General features: G+C 34.7%; 2 protein-coding genes, 1 long non-coding RNA gene and 1 pseudogene across 3 annotated transcripts; 2 read left to right on the top strand and 2 right to left on the bottom strand.

The window, feature by feature from the left end:
• Window positions 1-1,732: 1,732 nt before the first annotated feature.
• Window positions 1,733-3,687, bottom strand: LOC114077492. The gene is made up of 2 exons (XR_003578733.1): window positions 3,636-3,687; window positions 1,733-2,203 (listed from the first exon to the last, which is right to left on the bottom strand). It is a non-coding gene; the product is annotated as an uncharacterized LOC114077492 (long non-coding RNA).
• A 1,276-nt stretch (window positions 3,688-4,963) lies between these two features.
• Window positions 4,964-10,429, top strand: LOC107021106 (pentatricopeptide repeat-containing protein At1g74630-like). Its single transcript, XM_015221699.2, is given in 5 exon segments — window positions 4,964-6,716; window positions 6,718-7,149; window positions 7,243-7,386; window positions 9,009-9,328; window positions 9,900-10,429. Coding segments are annotated over 2 exon segments (1,938 nt in total). The 5' UTR covers window positions 4,964-5,000; the 3' UTR covers window positions 6,940-7,149; window positions 7,243-7,386; window positions 9,009-9,328; window positions 9,900-10,429.
• On the bottom strand, window positions 10,415-13,355 carry LOC107021978 (annotated as a pseudogene).
• A 2,207-nt stretch (window positions 13,356-15,562) lies between these two features.
• On the top strand, window positions 15,563-16,884 carry LOC107021979 (pentatricopeptide repeat-containing protein At5g16420, mitochondrial-like). Its single transcript, XM_015222686.2, has one exon. It carries the CDS (start codon window positions 15,754-15,756, stop codon window positions 16,882-16,884), a length of 1,131 nt encoding a protein of 376 aa, XP_015078172.1. The 5' UTR covers window positions 15,563-15,753.
• The last annotated feature ends 7,766 nt before the right edge of the window (window positions 16,885-24,650 follow it).

Below are 24,650 nucleotides of genomic sequence, written 5' to 3' on the forward strand. Positions count from 1 at the left end.
GTATAAAAGGTGGGGACGTGAAGAGAGACATTTTACACAATACAGAGCGAGACGTAAGCCTCGTGATAGGGGCATAAGTCCCATGGATCTACGGGGCGTAATCTCATGTATATTTAATTTTATAGTTTTATAACTATTAAAATAAGCAAAGGTAAATCTTTCAATGATTTTACAAATAATTTGGTTATACATAACCTATAATATATAGTAATTATANAAATTTAAAGGGTATGAGTTGTGAGTAATTACTCTTTATGAATATATAACTAGTAAAACTATCTGCAGGGGTAGCTCTAACAAATCGGTGGTCTAAAGTCAAATTCGAATAGAGGCCTTAAATTATATTTTTTTAATGAAGTTTATTATAGTCAATTATTTAATTTTTCTTGAGACATAGTACTCATCAGTGTTTTAAAAGGTGGGGACGTGAAGGGAGACATTTACACAATACAGAGCGAGACGTAAGCCTCGAGATAGGGGCATAAAACCCATGTATCTACGGGGCGTAATCTCATGTATATTTAATTTTATAGTTTTATAACTATTAAAATAAGCAAAGGAAAATCTTTCAATGATTTTACAAATAATTTGGTTATACATAACCTATAATATATAGTAATTATATTATGATTTTTATTTGAGATAAGTATTAATAATCATAACAAAGAAAAAAAAGTATTATTATTACTATTTGAGAAATATCATTACGTACACTAACAATAAAAAATATGATCTAAAGCAAAAAAGTTATAAATAAAATTAAAAATGTTCGGGCCTAAGTTTTTAGGCTCGGGAATTACGTCTTTATGATCGAGACTTACATCTCAAATTTTAGAAGATATATCTTATAGATCTACGTCTTTAATTTATGCCCAGAGCGTTTTTGGTACGCCCCGTTCCGAGACTCGCCCCGAGACTCTATTCAAAAATGTTTTTGAAAACACTGTTACTCATATTTTTTTAAGAAAGATATGTATAACCTATTATTTTTTGAAAAACAATAAAAAAGAATGAGGCCCCTCAAATTTTGGGGCCAAAGGTGGTTGCTTTTTTTTCAAAAGGTGTAGAGCCGTCACTGACTACCCCTGCCTCACGTGAGAATTTAATATTACAGAACTTATAAAATAATACTTAAAATCTATTCGTCATTAGAACTAAAACACTATATTATCTTACATGCAAGATAACATAGACGAACATTAATATGCAAAGGAAAATGATAATTGTAACATCTTATCATTTACCTTTCAATCAAACATATTTAATTTGATTTATAATTTATCCTTTTGCTTCTTGGGAGTTCTATTATTTGATTTTTTGGAGAATCAAATGAACATCAACTTGAAATTTTACATTTTCTAATAAATAAATAATCGTTGTTGAAGGGTTAAATAAATTTTAAAAGGTTGAAAAAAGTGAATGTATATTCTAATTTTAATGTGTTGGAAGTTCAATCATACATTTTGCTTTACATATATCATTTTAAAGTTCCCCCATTTAAATGTATCATAAGAAATTATTAAAATGGAAAATCAAACAAAGAATGTATCATATTGGACAACAATTCAACTTATTATATATATTTGAAAGAGAAAAATATTATATAAAAATTATTCAGTTTGTTTGGGTGTTTTCTAAAATCAGCATATCAAAGTGATGAAGTTCAGTTTGAAACTATACACTCCTATTTCAATTGCAGTGTCGAGAAACACATATGTTACTTCAAAAAAAATATTTACAACTTGCAGTAAATTTGAGAATCTTTCCACACTTCATATTTGAGCAATTAATTTATTGGGTAGTTATATATGTCTTTGGGATTAAAAGAGTAGTCATATTCCTCTATAGGTCATCCAACACCACATCCTTGAAGTCATGTCTAAAGTTTATTAATTCTTGTCTTCTTTTCCTGATTCACTTTGCACATTAAGGCACAATAAGGTTTTTAAGATTTTTATGTCCTTACAACGACATACCAAATTTGAATTATGTCTCCAAGAGATGGTTGTATAGATTTTTAAGGGATACTTTTTTTATTGTACCTTCAACAATTTCAGTAGAGAAGACTTGTGTGAAACTTATGACAACAACTTTGCAGAAACATAATGCCACGATCCAAGCCTACACCTTAAACGTGGACGACACTCGAGATCCATTGTTGGTCCCCTTCGAACCTTCATCTTGGTTACCTACAAACAGAAGACTATCCAGGCATACATAAGCATTAAATTGAAAGAAATGCTTAAAAATAGTTTAGTGAATCTCAAAATTTCTCTGAATATACTGAGTATGAAACATAAGTTTTAAAAAAAGTATTTTAGACTGAAAGACTCCCCAATATTGTGTACTATGAAGCCTCTACTATAAAAAGATAAGTGTTGGGACAAGACTCACGACTCCTCAAAAGAACTATTACTAGCAACATACATAATTGGAGTCCTTCGAACTCGAAAGCTGATGAGCAGATGAAGTGTTCTAAACAAACTCTTGTTAAGGTACCTAAGAACTTGTATTTGCATAATTGAATGATGCAAGTTAAATAAAAGCAGTACATTAAATGTAAGAATATGTAATATAGTTGAATAAAAAATAATTGTATAAAAGGACTACTATATATATAGATATATACTCAACTGAATATAAACAAATAAAGATGTGAAATCATTTTAAACTTTACAAAAATACTTACCCATATCGGAACTCAACATATTAAGTGATATAATAAAAATATACTTTTAACTCTATCTGGGAGATTCTTTAACTGATAACCATCACTATGATCTACGACTGCCAGAATTGTCCTATACTTTGTCGGGGTATAAAACACCTCAACTAAGTGGATCCACTAAACTCTTCCTGAAGGAACTTAGGATTCATGTAAAATGTATGATATTGTACCCATACATACATAGTCAATAAGGAATGTGTGTTGTCTGAACTCATTCTCATATCGGTGCTCAATACTAAAAGATATGTGTATCCTTTATTTTTCACTAGTACTTTTTCCTACATATTTTTTTTCTACTAAGATTTTAACAAGATATATTATCCATGGACATCTGTAAGGGGTCTGACCCGGTTACTCGACATGGCACGGTTACAACAAAGTTAGCATGAATGACTTTGTTAAGGGCTTAGTGAGGATAAAATTAATTATGTGAGCGGAGTGTTAACATGGCTTAGAGAAGTCAAACAAAGTTAGGAAGGCAATTTCATGACATGACATGGACGCTGGCAAGGCAGCAGACCATGGCATTGCATGAGTGCTGGCCGACCTCGATTATGGACAAAGTTTGACATGTGAAAAACACACGGTCTGATCAAGTACGAAAAAATTAAGCTGAAATAAATTAAAGCATATAAAATATGAATGAAACTCAACAAGAAATAAATAAATGACACGAGTGGGTTAAAAGTTAGCATGACCAAGAAAAACACAGGCAAGGCAGCGGCAGGGCGTTGGCAGTGCGCAGACATAAAAAATGGGCGGATGATTCGGGTGGACTTTGATCAAGCAATAACTATACAACGTTTAGAAATTGCATTGAAGCCAAAAATATAGATGGAAATGACAACAAATGTGTGAAATTCAATCAACCATTAGTCACATGTCAAGCACCTGCAGCGACGATTACCTTTTTATAACCGCTTGTGTCCAGTTTCATTGTAACTTGTATATGATTTTTGAATCAAAATTTGAATGCTCTTATCAGTTAGGGATGTCAAATAAAGTTTAGTTTAGTGTCTATGGTCATGACATGTGTAGGGAAATCCGCATTTTTTGATCTTCCTCTAAAAAATTCTTTTTCATGGGCATCTTCTATTCAAAAGGATCTTACTCAATTCAATAGAAACTTAACTTCTACCCCACTTTTTTTCTTTTTAGCATGTGTTAGAAAGCTATGCAATATAAAACACAAGGCTGCCACATGGTCTATAAATGTGCAGTCTTAGTGTTGAACGAAATGAGAGAGTCAAAGTGAAAAGAATTAAGTCTTGAATTTCACTAGACACTTAGAGAAAAACGTGAGGCTTTTGAATGCTGTCAAAGGCAGAAACCAACTTGTGATTGTGCCTCAAGTTGAAGTTGAAGTTAGGATAAAATTGTTATCCTAACGAGTGAGATCCCTTCTATTGTTTTGATTATTAATATAAAAGTTGAGTTTACCTGTAGTTCTTGTGTTCATTTCATTATTAAGCATCGAAAATTATTCTAAAGCAACGCAGAAACAATATTGAACATTATGCAGAATATGCTGCGAACAGGCTGAATCAAGAATTGGACTTGACTGCCGCATAGTGGGTTAACCTCTGACACTGAATTTAGATGAAGTAATGTACCAATATGACAACATCCAAGGGGAGAGTGTTATGAAATATTATGGTATGGATGTCCACTATACTAAGAAGTTAGTATGACTGATTATTTCCATTACTTCCCTTCATTATGAAGATAACCTCCACCTTTATAATGATATGAATATCCACTACACTAAAAAATTATTATGACTAATTATCTCTATTACTTTAATCCATTATGAAGATAACCTCTTGACTATTATTATTGTAATCTTTCATCTCCATAACTTTCTCTATTATATTATATAATTTTAAAAAAAATTTCTTCTTTATATTGTTTTTATTCTTAAGTTTAAAACTAGACACATATTTTTTTTTAAAGATAAGAAATCATAATACTTCCTTCATTTCAAAAAGAATGATATTATTATTTTTTTAACTGTTTAAAAAAGAATGACCCCTTTTCTTTTTTGACAACAGTTTAATTTTAACTTTCCATGTAACATGCTTAAAACTATAAAATTAAAGGATATTTTAGTATATTTAACATAACTTTAATTTTGAGTCATAAAATTTAAAAAATCTTTATTTATTTAATTATGTTCCAATTAAACTAAATATCTTTTTTTAAACGCAGTGAGTATTAAGGAGAAAATCTCTTTTGGTATTCTTTTGGCTCTAAATTTTGAAATGTTGAAAAAATGAGCAGGGCAGAAAAGCTGTGTCTTTCTTTGTTAAGCTACTGCAAAACACTTGGAAACCTCAACCAAATCCACGCCTTCGTTTACAAATCCGGCCTTGAGACCAACCCACTAATCGCCGGAAAACTCCTAATACTTGGTGCCCTGCAAATTTCTGATGCTATTGATTACGCTCGCCGTCTGCTCATACACTATCCAAACTCAGATGTGTTCATGTACAACACCCTCATCCGAGGTGAATCCGAGTCAGACTCACCCAAGAATTCAGTCAGCACATTCATTTACATGCTGCGACAATCATATTCTCCTCCTGATAGTTTCTCCTTTGCTTTTGTACTCAAAGCAGCGGCTAATTTACGGTGTTTAACAACTGGGTTTCAGCTGCATTGTCAAGCTATGACTCGTGGGCTTGACACCCATCTCTTTGTTGGGACTACAATTATTAGTATGTATGCGGAATGTGGGTTTGTTGAGTTTGCTTGGAAGGTGTTTGTTCAAATACCTCAACCAAATGTTGTGGCGTGGAATGCAATACTTACAGCGTATCTTCGAGGGAGTGATGTAAGTGGTGCAGATAAAGTGTTTGGTTTAATGCCGTTTAGGAATTTGACTACTTGGAATGTGATGCTGGCAGGGTATACTAAAGCAGGGGAGCTTGAACGTGCAGAGGGGTTGTTCTTGCAGATGCCAAGTAGAGATGATATTTCTTGGAGTACTATGATTGTTGGATTTTCTCATAATGGTTGCTTTGATGAGGCGATTCGGGTATTCAGGGAATTGGTTGGGAGTGAAAGTAAACCTAATGAAGTGAGCTTGACGGGTGCTTTATCTGCGTGTGCTCAAGCTGGGGCGTTTAAGTTTGGGATGGTATTACATGCATATATAGAGAAAGTGGGGTTGGTTTGGATAACTTCTGTGAACAATGCACTCTTGGATACCTACTCCAAGTGTGGAAATGTGTTGATGGCTCGTCTTGTCTTTGAGAGAATGCTTGGGAAGAAAACCATCGTTTCTTGGACTTCTATGATCGCAGGGTTTGCAATGCAAGGATATGGTGAAGAGGTGATAAAATATTTTCATGAGATGGAAGAATCTGGGACCAGACCTGATGGGGTCACTTTTATTTCAGTACTTTATGCATGTAGTCATGCTGGTTTAGTTGAACAAGGTCATGAGCTATTCAGTAAAATGACAGAAATTTATGACATTGAACCAACTATTGAGCATTATGGTTGTATGGTTGATTTGTATGGTAGGGCTGGTCAGCTTCATAAGGCATATGATTTTGTGGTTCAAATGCCAGTTCCACCCAATGCAGTTATCTGGCGAACACTTCTTGGGGCTTGCAGTTTTTTTGGTGACATTGAAATGGCTGAGCAAGTCAAGGAAAGACTCTCTGAGCTGGATCCAGACAATTCTGGTGACCATGTTTTGCTGTCCAACATTTATGCATTTGCAGGGAAATGGAAGGATGTTGCCATGGTGAGGAGATCAATGACTGAGAAAAATTTGAAGAAAATACCAGGTTGGAGCACGATTGAAATAGACAAGGTCATGTACAATTTTGTAGCAGGTGATAAACGAAATGAGATTACTGAAGAAGCTTATAATAAGCTAAGTGAGATAATGTTAAAACTTAAAGTAAAAGGTGGTTATATTCCAGAGGTAGGCAGTGTTTTGCATGATATAGAAGAGGAAGAAAAGGAAGATACTGTGTCTAAGCAGTAAGCACAGCGAGAAACTTGCTGTTGCTTTTGGTATGACAAGGTTATGTAAGGGAAGCACCATACGAATTGTAAAGAATTTGAGGGTGTGCAAAGATTGTCATAGTTTTATGAAGTTGATATCTGAAGTCTATGGATTAGAGATTGTGGTTAGAGACAGAAGTAGGTTTCATTCTTTTAAAGAAGGTTTGTGCTCTTGCAGAGATTATTGGTGAGGGATGATTTATGGTCCAATTGAATTGGCAATGCTCTTATTTTCTGGATAAACATGTTGAGTGCAAACAGAAGACCCACATTTTGGATGACATGGAATCCTCCATGCTTGCCATCGAAATGAAAGAAAATGGAAAAGAAGTAGTCAAACATGTCTGTCAACTAATTGACTTGGAAAAGGCTACTGCATCAAGCTCCTTACAGATCTTCTGGTATGTGATATGAGGACTCTGCTTATTTAATAACTAAAGCATAATGGCCCTGAACAATATTGCAAACTTAAATTTGACTTTTACTTGATACAGAAGGTCTGTTCACTTCCAGAGCCTCTGAGGATGTTGTTCAAGTTATTTTAACATGCTAGTCTTGTTAATTAGGTAGCAGATGCAAATGAAAATAGCATGAGGCTGACAAATTAACCTTACAGCAACGTCGATAGTAATAGATTGGTAAGCCTTACATTTTATGACTGAAAGACATAAATGTCTCTTCTTTAAACTGCATGATGTCAGGAAAAGAGGATTACAACAAAAATGTGTCATGGGTTGTAATCTTCTGCTCTGCAAAATGTTCTTGTTTGTATGCTCAAGGTCACTGTTGTTCATGTTCCTTCCATTCGCATTGGGGGATTGAATGACGAGCTGTACTGTGCAATAAGAGGTCTGGACCTGGAACATAAAAAACTTTGTATGAGACCGTCCATAGGTATAAATTTATGAAAAAGAATTTGAAGACAAAGCAAGTGCATTTTCACTTTCTTTTATCTTTTACAATAATATGAAGACCAGAGTTGGAAATTCTTGTCCTTTTGACTTTCCTGGTTCTTGTTTTATGACTCATGAACAATATGACAGCAGTTATGAATCCACCCCTCCATCTTGTCTTGTCAAGGACAAGTTACCCAGTTTGTCAGTACCTGAAGATTAACATCATCTACAATGATGCATCATTGTTGTAGTTTGTGAAATTTTTAAATGCAATTTCCTAATCGGTTTCTGTATGCTTCTCTTTCGAAATCAAGCATAGCTATCATTTTGCATCTTGGATGTCCCTCTCCGTTTTCTTTTGACATTTGTCCAAAGGTTGTGCTTTTGTTTTGATGCTAATTCTTTGTTTTTTCTTTTTCTACGATACATCTGTTAATGCCTTTTTCTTTATGCCCCTCTGCATTAGATTATGTATATAAATTCGTTAATAGGTTTAGAGCACTAATTTCTTTATAGGAGTACTATTCCTAACACTTCCAAAACAAATGAATCAGCTGAGGGAGGGTGGAATGGTGCTATAGTAGCAGTTCTCAGGCTGCAAAGAAGTGCTTGTGAAGCCTATTATTGTTGCTGTACTCTCCACCTAGGCTGGTCCACCTCCTATTGTTTTTGAAAGATCTTATAGCAGGGGGGAAATGAACCTAGATCTTTCCTGCCCCCAAGACTTAGCTCGAATGGCAAAAGGTGGAGGATTTGTGGCTTAGGTCACAAGAGCGAAGCCCAGCATTTAAGTAGAGAAGGGTAGAGGGGCGGGCCCATCATCCACCGAGTTTAGAAGTGTGTGATTGGTCCAAAGGGCAGGTCACAGGCAGATTTCTCGGTAATTAAAAAAAATGAACCTAGATCATTCCTACTTTGCACCTTTATGATTCTTGTTTATAAGAAGGCTCAACAGCTAGCTCTGTGATACCTGCTGGCCTAAGATTGACATGGATGTTAGATGGACAACCCAATTGCAAAGCTTTTGAAGTCTTTCTCGAATAATTTCTTGTTCTTGCAGAATTAGAAGCTAAAATATGGGGATCTGCTGGGTATTATCCATTGGCTAAAATTTATATGTTTGACTGCTAGAACAGATTACCAAGGACATGAATTAGATAGGAAGGTGTGTTAATATGTAGTGTAGTGTGTCTTGCCTAGGGTGGTTGGTACTATAGTTCTTATTTTTTTTATCCATCATTATGGATCATTGTTTTCAATAATCTATCCTAGTATGTTGTTTATTATGTTGCGGTTATTGCACAATTTTTTTTGTTGTTGTTGTTGTTGCTTGTAATTGGCTATATTTTCTTCTTTGTTTCTAGAATTGCTGCATTTAAGCCAAGAGTCTTCTGGATACAACCTTTCTACCTCCACACGAGGTAGTGGTAAGGTCTACGTATATTTTACCCTCCCAGACCCCACTTCACTAGGTATGTTGTAGTTATTTGAGTGCTAGTACATCAAACATCAGAGTTGGAAATTTTCGTATAGAATTGGATTTCACCACATTTGCAAATGCTACGAACAAATATGTTTGATATTTTATGTATTATTGTAGGTATTGTCTGCTAAGAAGGGACACTTGGGAATCCACTACTTTCTTCTGTGGCTGATGTAACTCATCGAAGAGCCATGTTCCATGGTAATTCTGTGCCCCTGTCAAGTCATTTTTCTGGAACTTGCTTAATAGATCCTTGTGACACGAGGTCTTTAGGTTAAAATCCCTTATCACTTATATCCATCTTGTGAGTCGAGAGATGTTATCTGCAATAGGTAGTCTTTGTAGCAAAAGCTTATAGGTTAGTGAGGACTGAGGAGCACCACCATGCAAAGAGCCAGGCGAAATTTCTGTTTCCGAATGAGGGAAGTGGAAAAGACAGATAGGGAGAGGAATATACTTCTTTTTAGAATGGTTGAATTTGAAATCAAGTTGTTAGATATTTATCTTCCGGGCAATAAACATCTCATCCCGATGTCTCCAAATTTGTCTTTTATTTTGATAATTTTTTGTTGTTGATGATTTAAAGCTTCAATATTTGTTTCGTTGTCTCGCCTTTTCTATGTGGGTTTAGCATAAAGTTTCTTCCTATTATTGCATTGACGTTTTGAAATTATTTTCATTTGTAGCGTGAAGTTAAGAATCTCAAGCCACATCTACTAGAATTAGTTATATCCTTCTACTTCATGTCATTCTTCCTCTGTTAATGATGTAGGCTTATGTTTCTGCATTTGAGGTAAGATAAAGGGCCAGACATAGTGGGGTCGGAGGATCCAGCCAACAATCTTTTTTATGACAGAACAATTTACTATCAACAAAATCACCATCGACACACATGAGTAGACTTGTAAAGTCCAGCCGGTAGATAAAGGACCTTCCCTAACCAAAAAAAGAGGGAAACAAGAAATATCAACTGATGGCATTACAATATAAAGAGGTATTTGCTATTGGAATTCAAATAATCATTCGCTCATACATATCATCTTGTCGTCAAACGATTACGTAGCATACTGTTTTTAGTTTGTTTTTTGTTGGCTCTAATCTAACTTCATTCACTTACTTTCAATTCCATTCTCTTTTGATTGCTAAGAAGTAGAAGGGTTAAACAACCTTTTTACATGTAGGCTTATTGAAGCTCAATTCTCTGTATATTCAGGAACATGCCCTCGTTTTGTGATTGTTTAGTAGACTAAAAGAAGCTACCATCTAAGAGGTTATATCATATAAAAATATATACAGCTTGAACCTCGCTTCTGCATGTCTTACTTCTCTAAATTTGTTTTCAACTGATTAACATTCTCTAAGGTTGCAATTGATTGCTCAGCTTCCCGAGTTGTGCTACCAGTAGCAGAAGCGTAAAATTGGATGGTTGAATGAGTTGGACTGAAGTTCGTCTGATCATTATACAGGCAGGGCTTAAGCACATGCTTTGCTCCAGCTGTTAATTTAATGGGCCCAGATCCCAGAGTACATTCAAATTTCAGTGTATCTTCATCTTTGAAAGATCCAAGGCGTGCCTCTGTTGTTCCACTTTGGCCACTCTCAATACTGTTTGACATGCCTTTAACTGAACCTGATTCAATTCCTTTTCTGCAGCTGTATTAACCTTCAAAATTATAGCTTTTTAATGGTGCTGAAACAACATAAGGATCTTCCCGAAACAAAAAGTTAGGGATCTCCGCCACATTTGTACGATTGTCTGATGTAGATAATGGCCTCTTTTTGCTCTTTCTGCTGTCACCAAGATCTCTAAGAGAAGGAGTAGATATGATTTTGGTCACGTCACCATTTCTTTTATATGAGCCAGTGTTTACTCTGGAACCTATTTGGAGTGGCATAGGAGCATTGTTAGCTAAAGATGGTAGAGAGACTGGATTCTCCAGTGCATGTTGAGGGCGCTGAGTGAAAGAACAGAAGCGCTCTGATGCAAGATATAGTGAAGGGTCAGTTTGACGGCTATCCCCAGTAATGCTGCTGCAGTAATGATGTTTCCTGTCAGATGAAGAATATAATTCATGAAAATCCATTAGTAGTTTCTTTTGTTTTGCATCTGAAAACCATGGGGTGCTTTCTGTAGAGAACTGAGACCACGATGATCGGAAGTTCCTTCCGGAATCTGGACGCGAGTAAGGAAAATTGATGGCACAGCTTGAGCTGTTCAGATCAAGAGAGCTCGAGCCCCCATTCTGGCTGGAGTAATGATGCATTAATGTTGGTACAGGTCCATATGGGCTGATTGTGAAAGATTTATATCCACCTGGAAAAGGCTCCTCAAAATTTGCTTTCTGATTATAAAGGGTGAAAGGGCTTTGTTTGATTGCACCTAAACAATTTTGCTGCACCGAATCAATTTGGTGACTGAAGTGAGGAGGACAAACTTGAGGCCTTGGAATGGCCTGATTGATTTGGATACTAGGAGAGCAAGCAACCATGCCTTTCATTGTTCCCAGCACAGGATGCACGGTGAGATTTTGTTGATCATGATTTGTAACCACTGAATTGTAGTTGTAAGTCTCTGCTGAAAATTTCTCAGCAATGATCTGCTTATCTGTCCAAATCCTTTTATCCTGTGGTGCATGAAAATCTCTTCTATCAACCGTAAACTCTTTCCCCATCAGACGCATTTTCGATGGAGTAACAACCAGTGAGACATCATCAGAATTCCCACATTGCTTACTCCAGCTCGTTTCAAGTTGCTTGGCCTGATTGTTTTGTTTGCTTCTATGGTTGGACAAATTACTGACACTGCAATCTAACTCAAAAGGAGTAAAAGATTCCTTATTTTTCTTTAGCGGATCCAACTCAACATTTGTTCTTCCAGCGTCGTACTCATGATACCTAACCTTGAAGGTACTGGAAAAGTAGGGCTCCATTCCATTGAGTCATCTGCAGAGGACCTTTTTAGCTGGTCTGTGGATGGTTCTCGTTTATCCCAACCTCTAGCATCAGAGAGATTGTCCATGTTTGAGTGTGAAACGTTGTTTACTGCTAATCCTCCGGAAGATCCCACAATTCTCCTTGAGCTTGGCAGCTGAGTCAACTTTCCTTTACTGTTTGAGTTCAGATGGATTAACTCCCCTTGAGAGTTGAGGGGCAAACGAACATAGTCCTTTTCAATTACCTTCTCTCCATGCATGGATTCTCTTTGCTTCCACTCAGGGAAAGAACATATTTTGCACATTAATTCCTGATGGCGGATTTGAGGGAGTGGCTGATATTGCATGAAATGACCACTGCAATTTCCCTCGATGGATTCTGGCAGCTTCCTGTTCACATTTTCGTAAGCTGATGAATGTTGAGGATTTCACAGAATGCACAGAGCAAACTCCAGCAACTTCAGGAGGAGAACCTCTTAACTTGTCATGTGATCTCTCACTGGCACCACAAGCATTAATAAGACTTCCAACTATTTGGTCATTCTTTTGGTGGTTATACATCTGTTGAGACCCAGGATTGCAGAAATACTGTGAACTGTGTGATGCTACTCCAGAACCTCTTCCGAATAATTTTAAATTGTCATTTCCCTCAGAGACTTGATTGAAAACATCACTGCATTCAGATGAATTATCTTTAGTACCGATATTGTGCCTAAGTAAACTAGGAGCATCAGCGGTACTTTGCACGACGGACCTCTTTGGGGATCCTGGTTGAACAGTAACCTCACTTTCTGTAGTTCTCAAAATATGTTTATTTGCTCCGTTCTCTTCCACAAGGGATAGAACCTCTCCTCTCTCTGTGGCATCGTCTTATACAATGAAAGTAGCAAACAGGTCAGATTATAGACTGCAAAAATATCTGATAAAACTGATAACATGTAGAAGAAATGCTTTACTATTATTGTGCTTTTCTTACCTGAGATAACACGTTTGTGGCCTTGTAATTTGCATCATTAGGACCAGATAGAATCTTGTCTGACGAGTTCTCCACTGGAAATTGTTTAGGCCTTTTCTTGAGGTTGCTACAAACTGGATTGATCATCCGCTAAGAACTCGGAATCAGTAAGACCTTCTGAAACAAGATGTTTCCGTTGTGGTTTCTTCGCGTAGGTAGGACTGTTATCTTCCATGTCCTCATGACACTTCTTTCTATGCTGTGAACAACTTGGTTTTGAAAATGAATTGGGCACTTTGAGCTTGTCACATCTCTCCTGCAAGCAAAATAAGTCAACCATATACCGCAAAATACAGCCACCCCCGAGTTTATTTCAGTTTCAAATCTGAAAACATTAGTTTGGAGTATGCTGCTTCCCTACCCAAAAATGAAGTAGTAATATATAATCAAGTGACATCAAGCAGAATGTCTTGGACAAAGATTTGCTGCAACTAGAAAGGTGGATTTCAATTGATATCCTTTTAGTGACTTGTCACACGTTTAGAAATTTTCCGAAAGAGAAAACAACAACAAATACAAATAGCTGAAAGCACAAAAATTAAACACACAAGAAGATGACAAGAAAAAAAAAGAGAGAACGTTAAAGAACACAGTTATATATGATCTCATAGATGCATCCAATTCTTGCTCCTTTAAGAATGGAAATGCATCTCAATTTCCCGGTGAACACTACATTATCACTCTCACAACTCCGTAAAAGATGTAACTGAGTGATGCATTCTAATTAACCTGTACATATATAAAGATTAAGAAAAACAAGAAGTATATGTGTTTAGGCATCTGGAGTGCAAATCCCAGTTTTGGGCTATAGTCGTATTGCAAAATTTATACTTCGATTCCAAGGAAACCATAAACATCAAGAAGAAGAATTCTGGAATTTCCTACTTCTTAAATTACATTTTATCTGATAGATTCCAGTACATTTGTCTTTGTAGCTATATACCAACTGTTTTATCTTCGGTTTATAAATTATAACTGGTCATTCATTTTTGTTTAATAATCATACCATAATGAGTTTGTTGAGTGAAAAATTTGTTCTTCACATTGAAGATGTATGACATTATGTAGAGACAAAAAGTTATACAATATATAACATATAATTCAATATATTATGAAACAATTTTTAATAACCATTCAAAGAGAGTAATTAACAAACTATTGTTCATCATTTAAAACATATTTCATATTGGACTAAATCATCATTTAAGGTTTTTCTCTTTATTTTCATTAATATTTGAGTAATCTAACTAGACATGCCCTTGGAGTTTACAAGCTTTATAGAATAGTTGATAACTGAAATTTTTCAGCAATATTTAACTTCTGCTGTAATCGAACAAAAGAGAATATTGTATTCCTTGTGAAGGCCTTTAAAGAAGCTGCAATTGCCTTCATCTTGTCTCCTAATTTGGCTCTTTTGATTTGTGTCCCTTTGTTCTTCTTACAGTGATTGCTTCTTAATTAATAGGTGCACAAAATAGTTCATCCTTAGTGTCATTTTTCTCTTCTTAAAAAAGGAAGTTTGTTGGTATCTTTAGTGTTACTCTTTTAAGGTATTTAAGCAGTTATTAAGAGAACATATGACCACCTAATCTACTAGATGTAGATGTGAAAAATTAAAAACAACAACCTCAAGAACTATTGTTGTGCCTTCAGTTCCAGTGGTCCTAACTTCAGCTCTTTCCCCCCCAATTTGGCGGTTATTAGATCTCTCTTATGTTCTCAACAATCTTGATTTCATTTGTTTTCTTTTCTTTGGATCACATTGTCAAGGTCATTGATATTTAGGATAGGTAAGATATGAACATATGGACTGAAATTGACCTTAGTTACTTCAAATTTTGAACTTATTTTTTATAAACTTAGTTACTTTAAAGTTGCAAACTTTCTTATCATGAGGCTTGGAGTTTTACAAAACTTGATATTAAAGAAAGTTTTCTCACACTTTGATTCCCAAGAGGATGCACATATAAAGCTCAAAACTTTTTANTACGAGGGCAAAAACATCTTGCAGTAAGTAAGAAGTTGTTAATAAGTTAGAACAGCTACGGAAAATGGGTAATATGTGTGGCAAGTATATTATAGAAAAATGTTGAGAGATACCGAACTCAAAGCATATAGCTTGATAGTCGAAACTGTGAAACGATGTAACTTTTAGTTGTATTGGTGACAACAATGGTGGTTCGGGGGTATAACCTCTTCCACTGGTTCAACAATTGTGCCCCGATCGATCGTCCGAGTGAAATCATGAACATGAGTTCCATATGCCTTCGTTGATTCTTGGACATGTCCATCGACACCAAGTGTGTTTGGAACGGAACAAACTCTTTTCATAATGTGTGATAATTGTACCGTTCTTAACAACTTGCCGTTGAGTTTCCTATTAGACAATTAATAGAGTTAGGAAGATATAACCTAACAGAAATAACAAATAGTTGGTATAGACTTTCAAAAGTTTTGAGTTTCAACTTGCCATTGTATTTGTTAATGGAAATGTACTAGTACTTTTGCTATTAGCTATATATTGTGAGAGTGATGAAATTTGAGTATGTAATGATGGTGTTTTGTTAAATTGAGAAATTTTTTTTTTGGAGAAAATCGTTCTTTGGGCCTTTTTTTACATGTTAGTGTTGGACTTGAGAACTTATTTAGACCCAATTCTTCTTTATGTGAGATTTTAGATGGACAAATTTAGCAATGTAACTGAACCTATCTATTTACTTGGAGTTGGAGATAATGGTGGAGCCAACAATTTCAATCAAGGGATTTTAAAAAATTGCAAGAATACCAAATTAAAAATTCAAAAGTGGGACTCTGAGGCTCTCTGTAAGAAAGACGATATTAATAGTGCAACTAAAGTTCTTGATGAGATGCCTATGATGGGAATAGTTCCCAATGTTGTGAGCTACACAACCATTTTGGGTTGTTATGTATCACTTGGTGATTTACTCGGCGCCAAGAGGATGTTTGATGAAATTGTTGATAGAGGGTGGTTGCCTGATGCAACGACGTACACTATCTTGATGCATGGTTATGTTAAGCAAGGGAAGTTTATTGATGCAGCTAAGATAATGGATGAGATGGACGACAATGGGATTGGGCCAAACGAAGTGACATATGGAATTATGATTGAGGCATTTTGCAAGGAAAAGAAGTCCGGTGAAGCTGTTAATTTACTTAATGATATGCTAGATAAGAGGTATATACCAAGCCCAACACTTTGCTCTAAGGTGATTGATGTCTTGTGTGAAGAGGGGAAGGTTGAGGAGGCGTGTGATTTGTGGAAGAAACTATTGGTAAAAAATTGTACTCCAGATAATACAATATCGAGCACACTTGTTCACTGGCTCTGTAAGAAGGGACAGATTCGGGAAGCAAGGAAATTGTTTGACGAGTTTGAAAAGAGTTCGAGTCCTAGTGTTTTGACATATAACATGCTTATTGCTGGGATGCGTGAGAAAGGAGAACTGCATGAAGCTGGGAGGTTATGGGATGACATGGTAGACAAGGGTTGCATTCCTAATGCTTTTACTTACAACATGTTGATCAAAGGCTTTTGCAAAGTTGGAAATGCTAAGGAAGGAATTAGAGTTCTGGAAGAGATGCTTGACAAAGGGTGTCACCCAAACAAATCTACTTATTCCATCTTAATCAAGGGGCTTCTTGACTCTGAAGTCAACGCAGAAGTTTTAAGGGTGATAATTTGTGAAATTTCAGCCCATCCAAAAATTAAGAAATGCCTAATCCACATTAAGTGTAAGATCATGATTTCACTTATATCAGCTACCAATAGTTTCTTACTTTGTATATGATAGGCATTTTTCTGTTATTTTTCTAGTTATCTTTCTTATTATCAGTAACAAGACAACAACTTTCTATCCTTAAACTCTTCATACACATCCAAATCTTCTATCAATCAAAATGGAGCAAAACAGAGTGGCTGGATAGCTACTACGGAAGGAGATAAAATGAGGAATGAGATAGAAAGAAATCACAATGACGGATGAAAAAGAACATACCTGTAGCTGAAGCCTTAACTGTAATAACTGCAAATCGTTAACTTCACCTGCACGCGAAAACAATTATAGAATGAATTTAGTATTTTTTGCAATTTGTACCTATCAAATAACATCTGTTACACTATTAGCACACTTGTTTTCCTTGTTACCAGCATGAAAACAGACTGTCTAAGGTTCAAATGCAATGTATTATACATGGGATAGATTGAATTGAATTCTATGTGAAAAATAGCATGTGAGCACCTTTAAGTAAAATGAGTCGTGCATACTATAGAAGCAATAGTATCAGTTTGATGTGTCTTCTGCAATAGAAGTTTGGAAGCCTTTTCCATGTGTACTTTTTCTTAGAACACATCTAGTGAAATGGTGTTAGCATTACCTAGTTTGTGTCCAATTAATAAGTTTGTAGTATGTAAAATTATACTCATACAATGGAATAGGTCAGTGTTATTAAAAGCTCTTGATTTGTTGCTTAAAGCGATGAAGCAACATGAAGCAAGTGAGGAGTCATCGGGTAATGAGAAAGCATGGCGCTTTGAAACAATGACTTGCAAAATGGTCCCACCGTGAAGTTATTGGTTCTTTAAATTTCAATTTGAAGAGTTGGATTGTTATCTGCATTTTTCTGTATTGGGTGGTGATATTAACTATTTTAATTACAATTATTGTAGGACTAACATTCATAGATGTTCAATATTTTTTATGTTCTGTAAATGGAGCCTTTCATCTCAAAGAAGTGTGCTTTTACTTGCTTTATTGCTTCAAGCCCCATGAATCCTACTCTTTTCTTTTTGCTGATTTAGCTTTAGAAAGAAGTGGTTTTCATCATATACTCCTGCCACTTGACATACAAAAATCCCAGTATTTACTCTAGTATTCTACAGATAGTGCTAAATTGATGACTTTCACAAGAGGAAGGGATTTTTTTAAATAAAGTTTACATATACAGAATATTGCACAAATCTTGTTAGTTTTGCTCAATATAAACGAGAATACAATTGGACAGAGATGATAATAATCGGAGTGATGTACAAACAACCAAAGCTTATACTCTATTGGTATCTGTGAGGGTCTTCTATATGGTAAGTATAGATTCAATTCAAACTACACCTTATACCGTATCCCTTCCACAATTCCTCCTTGATTAGGGTTCTTCTACATGATAGGCAAAACTCTTTGAATTAGTTTTTTTTTTGTTTTTGCTTCTAAAAACTACGTGTTTTAGTATTCGAGTTGACAGTACAATTTTGTCACCTTGTGAAGGGACTAGCCTCTTTTGTGTGGCAATGCTCAGATTGAAAAGTGAGAGAAGGAACTTTATGTGTCCTACATCGTCATGACTAACCATTTCCCTCATCTTTGCATTTCTTGATCAGTCGCTTAAGCTCTTGTCCATCTTGTTCGTCCTCATATCTCTCTCTATAAATGCCTCTGCTATTTTTTTCTTTTCCATGGATCAATTAACTTATTTTCAGCTGTGTGAGATTGATTATCTTTTTAAATATCTTGAACCTAAATCATAAGATTTGTTATATTTGCTATGATTGTATGGTTCCAGATTTGTATTGATCCGTGTTGTCAACTCTGTTTAAATATTTATCTGAAAAAATATGATGTCGCTAGACTTTGATTTAAGTAGCCGGATTATCAAGTTCCTTCTTAGTTTTGTGTTTTGGTCAAATTTGTATAGAAGCTAGCTATACAAATTATCACATTTTTGATAATATATAAACGCTAACAAAAAAACTAGATGACCAGAGTTATATAGTTGATGGCACCCAAAAAAGGAAGGTCTTCTTAGCTAAACAACTAGGAAACAAAGATTAACCAAAAAAGCGTAGTCGAACTTACAGTACAATTCTGTCACCTTTTTAAGGAACTAGCCTCTTTCCCGTGGCCCTGAGATTGCCCATGACTTTGGGGTAATGCAACCTCAATTTCCTGCTACCAGGCAGAGCTTCATTGGTTACAACTTATATGTTCTAATGAAAGACAGAATGCAGCAAAGATTGCTTCTATAAACCAAGAGCCAAGAATGAGAAACGTTTAGATGGCTAGACACAGGCGGCAGTTTAATACCCACCAATCTTATCCCATGAATCATGAACTACAATAAAAATCCTATGCAAATTAAAGAGAGTTGATATACAACCCTAGAAGGATCATGCCTGTGTGATAATATTTGTAACCTACCATGTCGTAAACAACTTAAGGCTTCGTGTACACCACCCCCTTCTTAGACCCCACTTATAGGATTACACTTTCTATGTTGTTGCATGTCATGGAGTAGTAAATACTAATTATAAATTTACTATACATCCAGAGGACTTCCAAAAACTATAGAATCAACTACAAATAATAAAAAAACAGAAAATATTAAATTGTGTCCTATATCATCATGACTAACCATTTATCTCATCTTTGCATTTCTTGATCAGTCGCTTAAGCACCTATCGATCTTGTTCGTCCTCATATCTCTCTCTATATGCCTTCGCTATATTTTTCTTTTCCGTGGATCGATTGACTTAATTTCAACAGATTGATTATCTTTTTAAATATCTTGAACCTAAATCATAAGATTTATTATATTTGCCATCATTGTATGGTTTCGATTGTATTGACCCATGTTCTCAATTCTGTTTAAATGTTTATATGAAAAAATATGACGTCGCTAGACTTCGATTTAAGTAGCTAGATTGTCAAGTTCCTTCTAAGTTTTGTGTATTTGTCGAATTGTATAGAAGATGAAATCGACAAAACTTGAATTGCTTTTTATCTAAGGTCCAACAGAGATTGTATTGTCTTTAGATGTTCTGTTCATCTGGTCATGAAAGTTGAAAGCACATATCCATGGTTCTCGTGTTCTATTTTGGATTTCTGTTTCACATTTTTGTTCTGCTTTCTCAGATGCAATAACCTTTCTTTATTAGATGTCCTATTGTTATATAGGAAAAGAGTGTATTGAAATCAATTGTTGTGCTCTCTCTCTGTTGATCCCTCTTTACATAGAATGATTTAATAATAAAGTGTTTCGTGAAACATAAAATGTGAAGACAAGTAGAAAGAGCAAGATGAAAAGACTTGTACTTTTGGCATCCTTTATAAAACTTATTTATCCCTCAATGTTTCAGTATCTTTCTCAAAAGCTTGGATCTATTCCGCCAAGTACAAACTTAAGGACTCAACACTTCCGGACAGAGAAAAGTAAGAATAGATTAGCATATTTCTTAGCCATGGAAAAGGCTTCCAAACTTCTATTGCAGAAGAGACATCAAACTGATACTATTGCTTCTATAGTATGCACGACTCATTTTACTTAAAGGTGCTCACATGCTATTTTTCACATAGAATTCAATTCAATCTATCCCATCTATAATACATTGCATTTGAACCTTGGACAATCTGTTTTCATGCTGGTAACAAGGAAAACAAGTGTGCTAATAGTGTAACAGATGTTATTTGATAGGTACAAATTGCAAAAAATACTAAATTCATTCTATAATTGTTTTCGCGTGCAGGTGAAGTTAACGATTTGCAGTTATTACAATTAAGGCTTCAGCTACAGGTATGTTCTTTTTCATCCGTCATTGTGATTTCTTTCTCTCTCATTCCTCATTTTATCTCCTTCCGTAGTAGCTATCCAGCCACTCTGTTTTGCTCCATTTTGATTGATAGAAGATTTGGATGTGTATGAAGAGTTTAAGGATAGAAAGTTGTTGTCTTGTTACTGATAATAAGAAAGATAACTAGAAAAATAACAGAAAAATGTCTATCATATACAAAGTAAGAAACTATTGGTAGCTGATATAAGTGAAATCATGATCTTACACTTAATGTGGATTAGGCATTTCTTAATTTTTGGATGGGCTGAAATTTCACAAATTATTGATTTATTGTTCATACTAGAGATAACGAAAGTATTATCACAATCTAATACATACCTTTCATGTGTCTCATTCTGTTTTAGTGTCTAATATATATATATATATATATATATATATATATATAAATACACCATAGACTTGCCAGTGAACCTGGCTTGTCACCTTCTGATTCCCCTGGTTTCAGGTAAATGTTATTCTGAAATTATCCCTAATAACATCACTTCCATTTTGATGTCATTAAGTTTTATATAAGAGTGTTTGGTTTAACTATTTGCCGTTTAAGATGAAGGATAGTCTGATTTACGATCTCTGGCTTTGTTGAGTTAACACATTAATTTATGTTTGAACCAATTGATGATGCCTCTTTAATATTAACGATAAAAATGTTTTTGAGCCAAACTATAAATGAAAGATATTTTTATTATTTTCACATAATTTAACGACATTTTTATCCTTTTCCATTTAAATAATCTCATCATTATTTGATTCTTCTTTTTATAGTACTCTCTCATTACAATCATATTTATAACCAAACTTTGTTATTATATCTATAATAAAATATTAAGATAGTATAAGATAGAATTAATTAATGAAGATAAGTATGATATGAAAATGAGAAATAATTAACAACGTTGGGCCCGTGCTTGCGCAGGCAACTCTTGCCTAGTATATATATATAGTTATTAGAGAAAAGACATAAATACACCATCGAAGTTGTTTCATATTGTCATAAAGACACCTAATCTTCAAAAGTGTCCTATCACCCCACTAAACAACTATATATCATTGTAAATGGGTCATTTTTACCCATTCCCTCGTCTACGTCGTGCGCGTGTTGCTCACTCCCTAGGATAGAATTTACCCGACCCGACCCTTATCTTTTGAAGAAAAGTCGTCTACGTTCTCTTCTCATCACCCATCACCAGATTAGTTAAAGAATTGGGAACATCCATGGAAAATCCAAAGCCCTTATAAACACACAGGCAATTAACAAGACAAGAAGCCTCTCTGATAAGTGAATGCAACTGAAACGACATCATTTTTACTGGGAATCTCCCTTCGTCTTTGTCAGGTATATCCATTGCATCATTTATTAAGTTTAACAAAACGGTGCTCATTCTCCCCATTGTATCGATAATAATCTTCTGGTTAGTGCTTGTGTTCTCATCTTGAAGTATGGAAAGCAAACCCAAAATCGAGTGCATCGGTCGTCTCATCCCATTGTTCATTAAATTCTGAAACGAATACCTTGTCTGGCTTGCCTTCAGAACATTCTCCTTAGCCTGTTGCTGCAAACCGTTCATCGCTTCTAGTTTCTCCCTCATTAACTCTTCAAGAACAGTCGCATGGGATAGGGCCACAATCACCTGATCAACAACTACTTCCACTATCTCCATCTCATTATGGCTCCAATCATCATTTGCACTCGGAATAACCAAAACTAAAATAGCATAACGAGTGTCAATCAACTCAGGCGTCACACCTTTGAAATCTAAAGCAACATAGTTCTTGTTATAAAAATCAAAATATTAGGGCTACCACATCTATTTTGGGTTTAAATTGGGGAAGATGATATAAATTGATGAAATAATTAATAATAAAGAAAGAAAATGACATGTGTCACTTTTAAACTGGTCAATGAAAGTGAAAACTGGTCCATGACGCGCCTAACGTGCGTGTAAACAACCCAGACGAGGGAATGGGTAAAAATAACCCATTTACAACGATATATAGTTATTTAGTGGTGTGATAGGACACTTTGAAAGTTTAGATGTCTTTATGCAAATATGAAACAACTTCGATGGTGTATTTATGTCTTTTCTCTAGTTATTATTATAAGAAAAGAAATGCAAGCACAACTTGAATACGAAGGGAACAACTCTTGTCACAGATACGAAAAGGATAATAATGGCGACGAGCGGCAGAGATACCCGACGACGTCGTATTGTTGAACGGGGAAATGACAGATTAGCTCTAATTACCGGCCGGATCCCAACTCTACCATCGGAAACTGGATCGGAAACGGAATCGGGATCGGAAACTCGTCATTTGCACACCGCCTCTTGCCCTACTTGGATTTCTGAAAATCATCTTCCTTCTAACCAATCCTCTCCTGGTACTCTCCTCCTTACACATCACAATCTGAATTGTTTGCCCCCGTTGGTTAATATTTCTATTTAAATAATTTGCATTATTTGCTTTTCCAATTAGAATTTTGTAGACTTGTAAACTAGCAATAGATGTATCTGTATATATATTGGCTTCACTTTTTGACTGGCTAATTGTCCTACATATGATTCAAGTCAATAGAGTTAATTTTTAATTAATTAAAATATGTGTATTGAACTGTTTAAAGAAGTATATTACCTTTAAATATGATTTAATGATACAAGTTTAATATAATATATGTGTAATCAAATAGTGGAAATTGTAAATTGTGAATATTCACGAGTAGAGAAATTAAATTGCATATTTAAGTAATACAAGTGCCTCGATAGATATCACAAGGATAATAATAATAATAATAAAAGTTAAATTAAGATGGGAAGTTTTTACAAGCTTTTTAAAATTTTAAAAATGAAATAAAAATTGTTATACCATGTTCCATCATTTTCATAGTTTTTTAAAGTCAACAAAAGTTTGATTATATTCCAATTAATGGGAACACTTTGGGCCCTCCCATCAAAATTTGTTGTATGATTTTGATAAATTTGGTGGGTAAAGGATAATCATTATCTTGATAAATCATTTTAAAAAGTGCACAACTTTATCTTTATACATTTTTTCTTGATTTTATTTCCTTAATTTTTTCCAACTTTTTCCTTTCATTTTCGAGAAAAGGCTCAAAATAGTCCCTCAATTTTGGGTTAAGGCTCAAAGTGATCCTTGAGTTTTCACATGGAGCAGTAATAGTTCCATCCTTCCGTAAAATTTTGCCTATTTTTTAACATTAATTTTGTCCAAAATTTTATATAAGAATGTCCAATCGTCATTTTATATATATAATAGAAATAATAACTCTATCTGAGAGAAGGTGATAAGAAAAACACCTTATTCTGTTCACTAGAAATATTATTGTAGCTAAACTAAAAACATCTTAACATATGACTTTACATGAAAAGAAAAAATTATACTATTGCACGTGAAATTATCATGATAAACCTCTCGACTTTACCTGCAGTTTAGTTTCTACTAAACAAAACAAAATGTTTTCCTTCTCACATTCGTTCATATGGAGTTGTTATTTCTACTAAATATATAAAATAATGATTGAACATCCCATACATAAGTTGTGGATAAAATCAATGCTAAAAAATAGGTAAAATTTAGAGGAGGACCAAAAGTGCACTAATATTGCAACATGAGGGACTATTATTGCTCTATGTAAAAACTCAAGGATTACTTTAAACCTTAACCTAAAGAAAAGGGACTATTTTGATCCTTCCCTCTTCATTTTCAATAAACATTGCCAATGTGAAAAAGGTGATTGAATTCCAAAAGCCAAATTTTGCGATTTTGGGAATGGTGGAAAATGTATTTTTAATTTTTTTCACATTTTTGGCATGTCAATTTATTTTATTTTTAACAAAATATATAGTTTTTCTAATTGATGCCAGAAAAACAAATTTTACAATTAACCCTCAATTTTTATAATATTTATTTAAATTATATATA

This window comes from Solanum pennellii, chromosome 6 (assembly GCF_001406875.1).
Source record: "Solanum pennellii chromosome 6, SPENNV200".
Taxonomy (NCBI): domain Eukaryota; kingdom Viridiplantae; phylum Streptophyta; class Magnoliopsida; order Solanales; family Solanaceae; genus Solanum; species Solanum pennellii.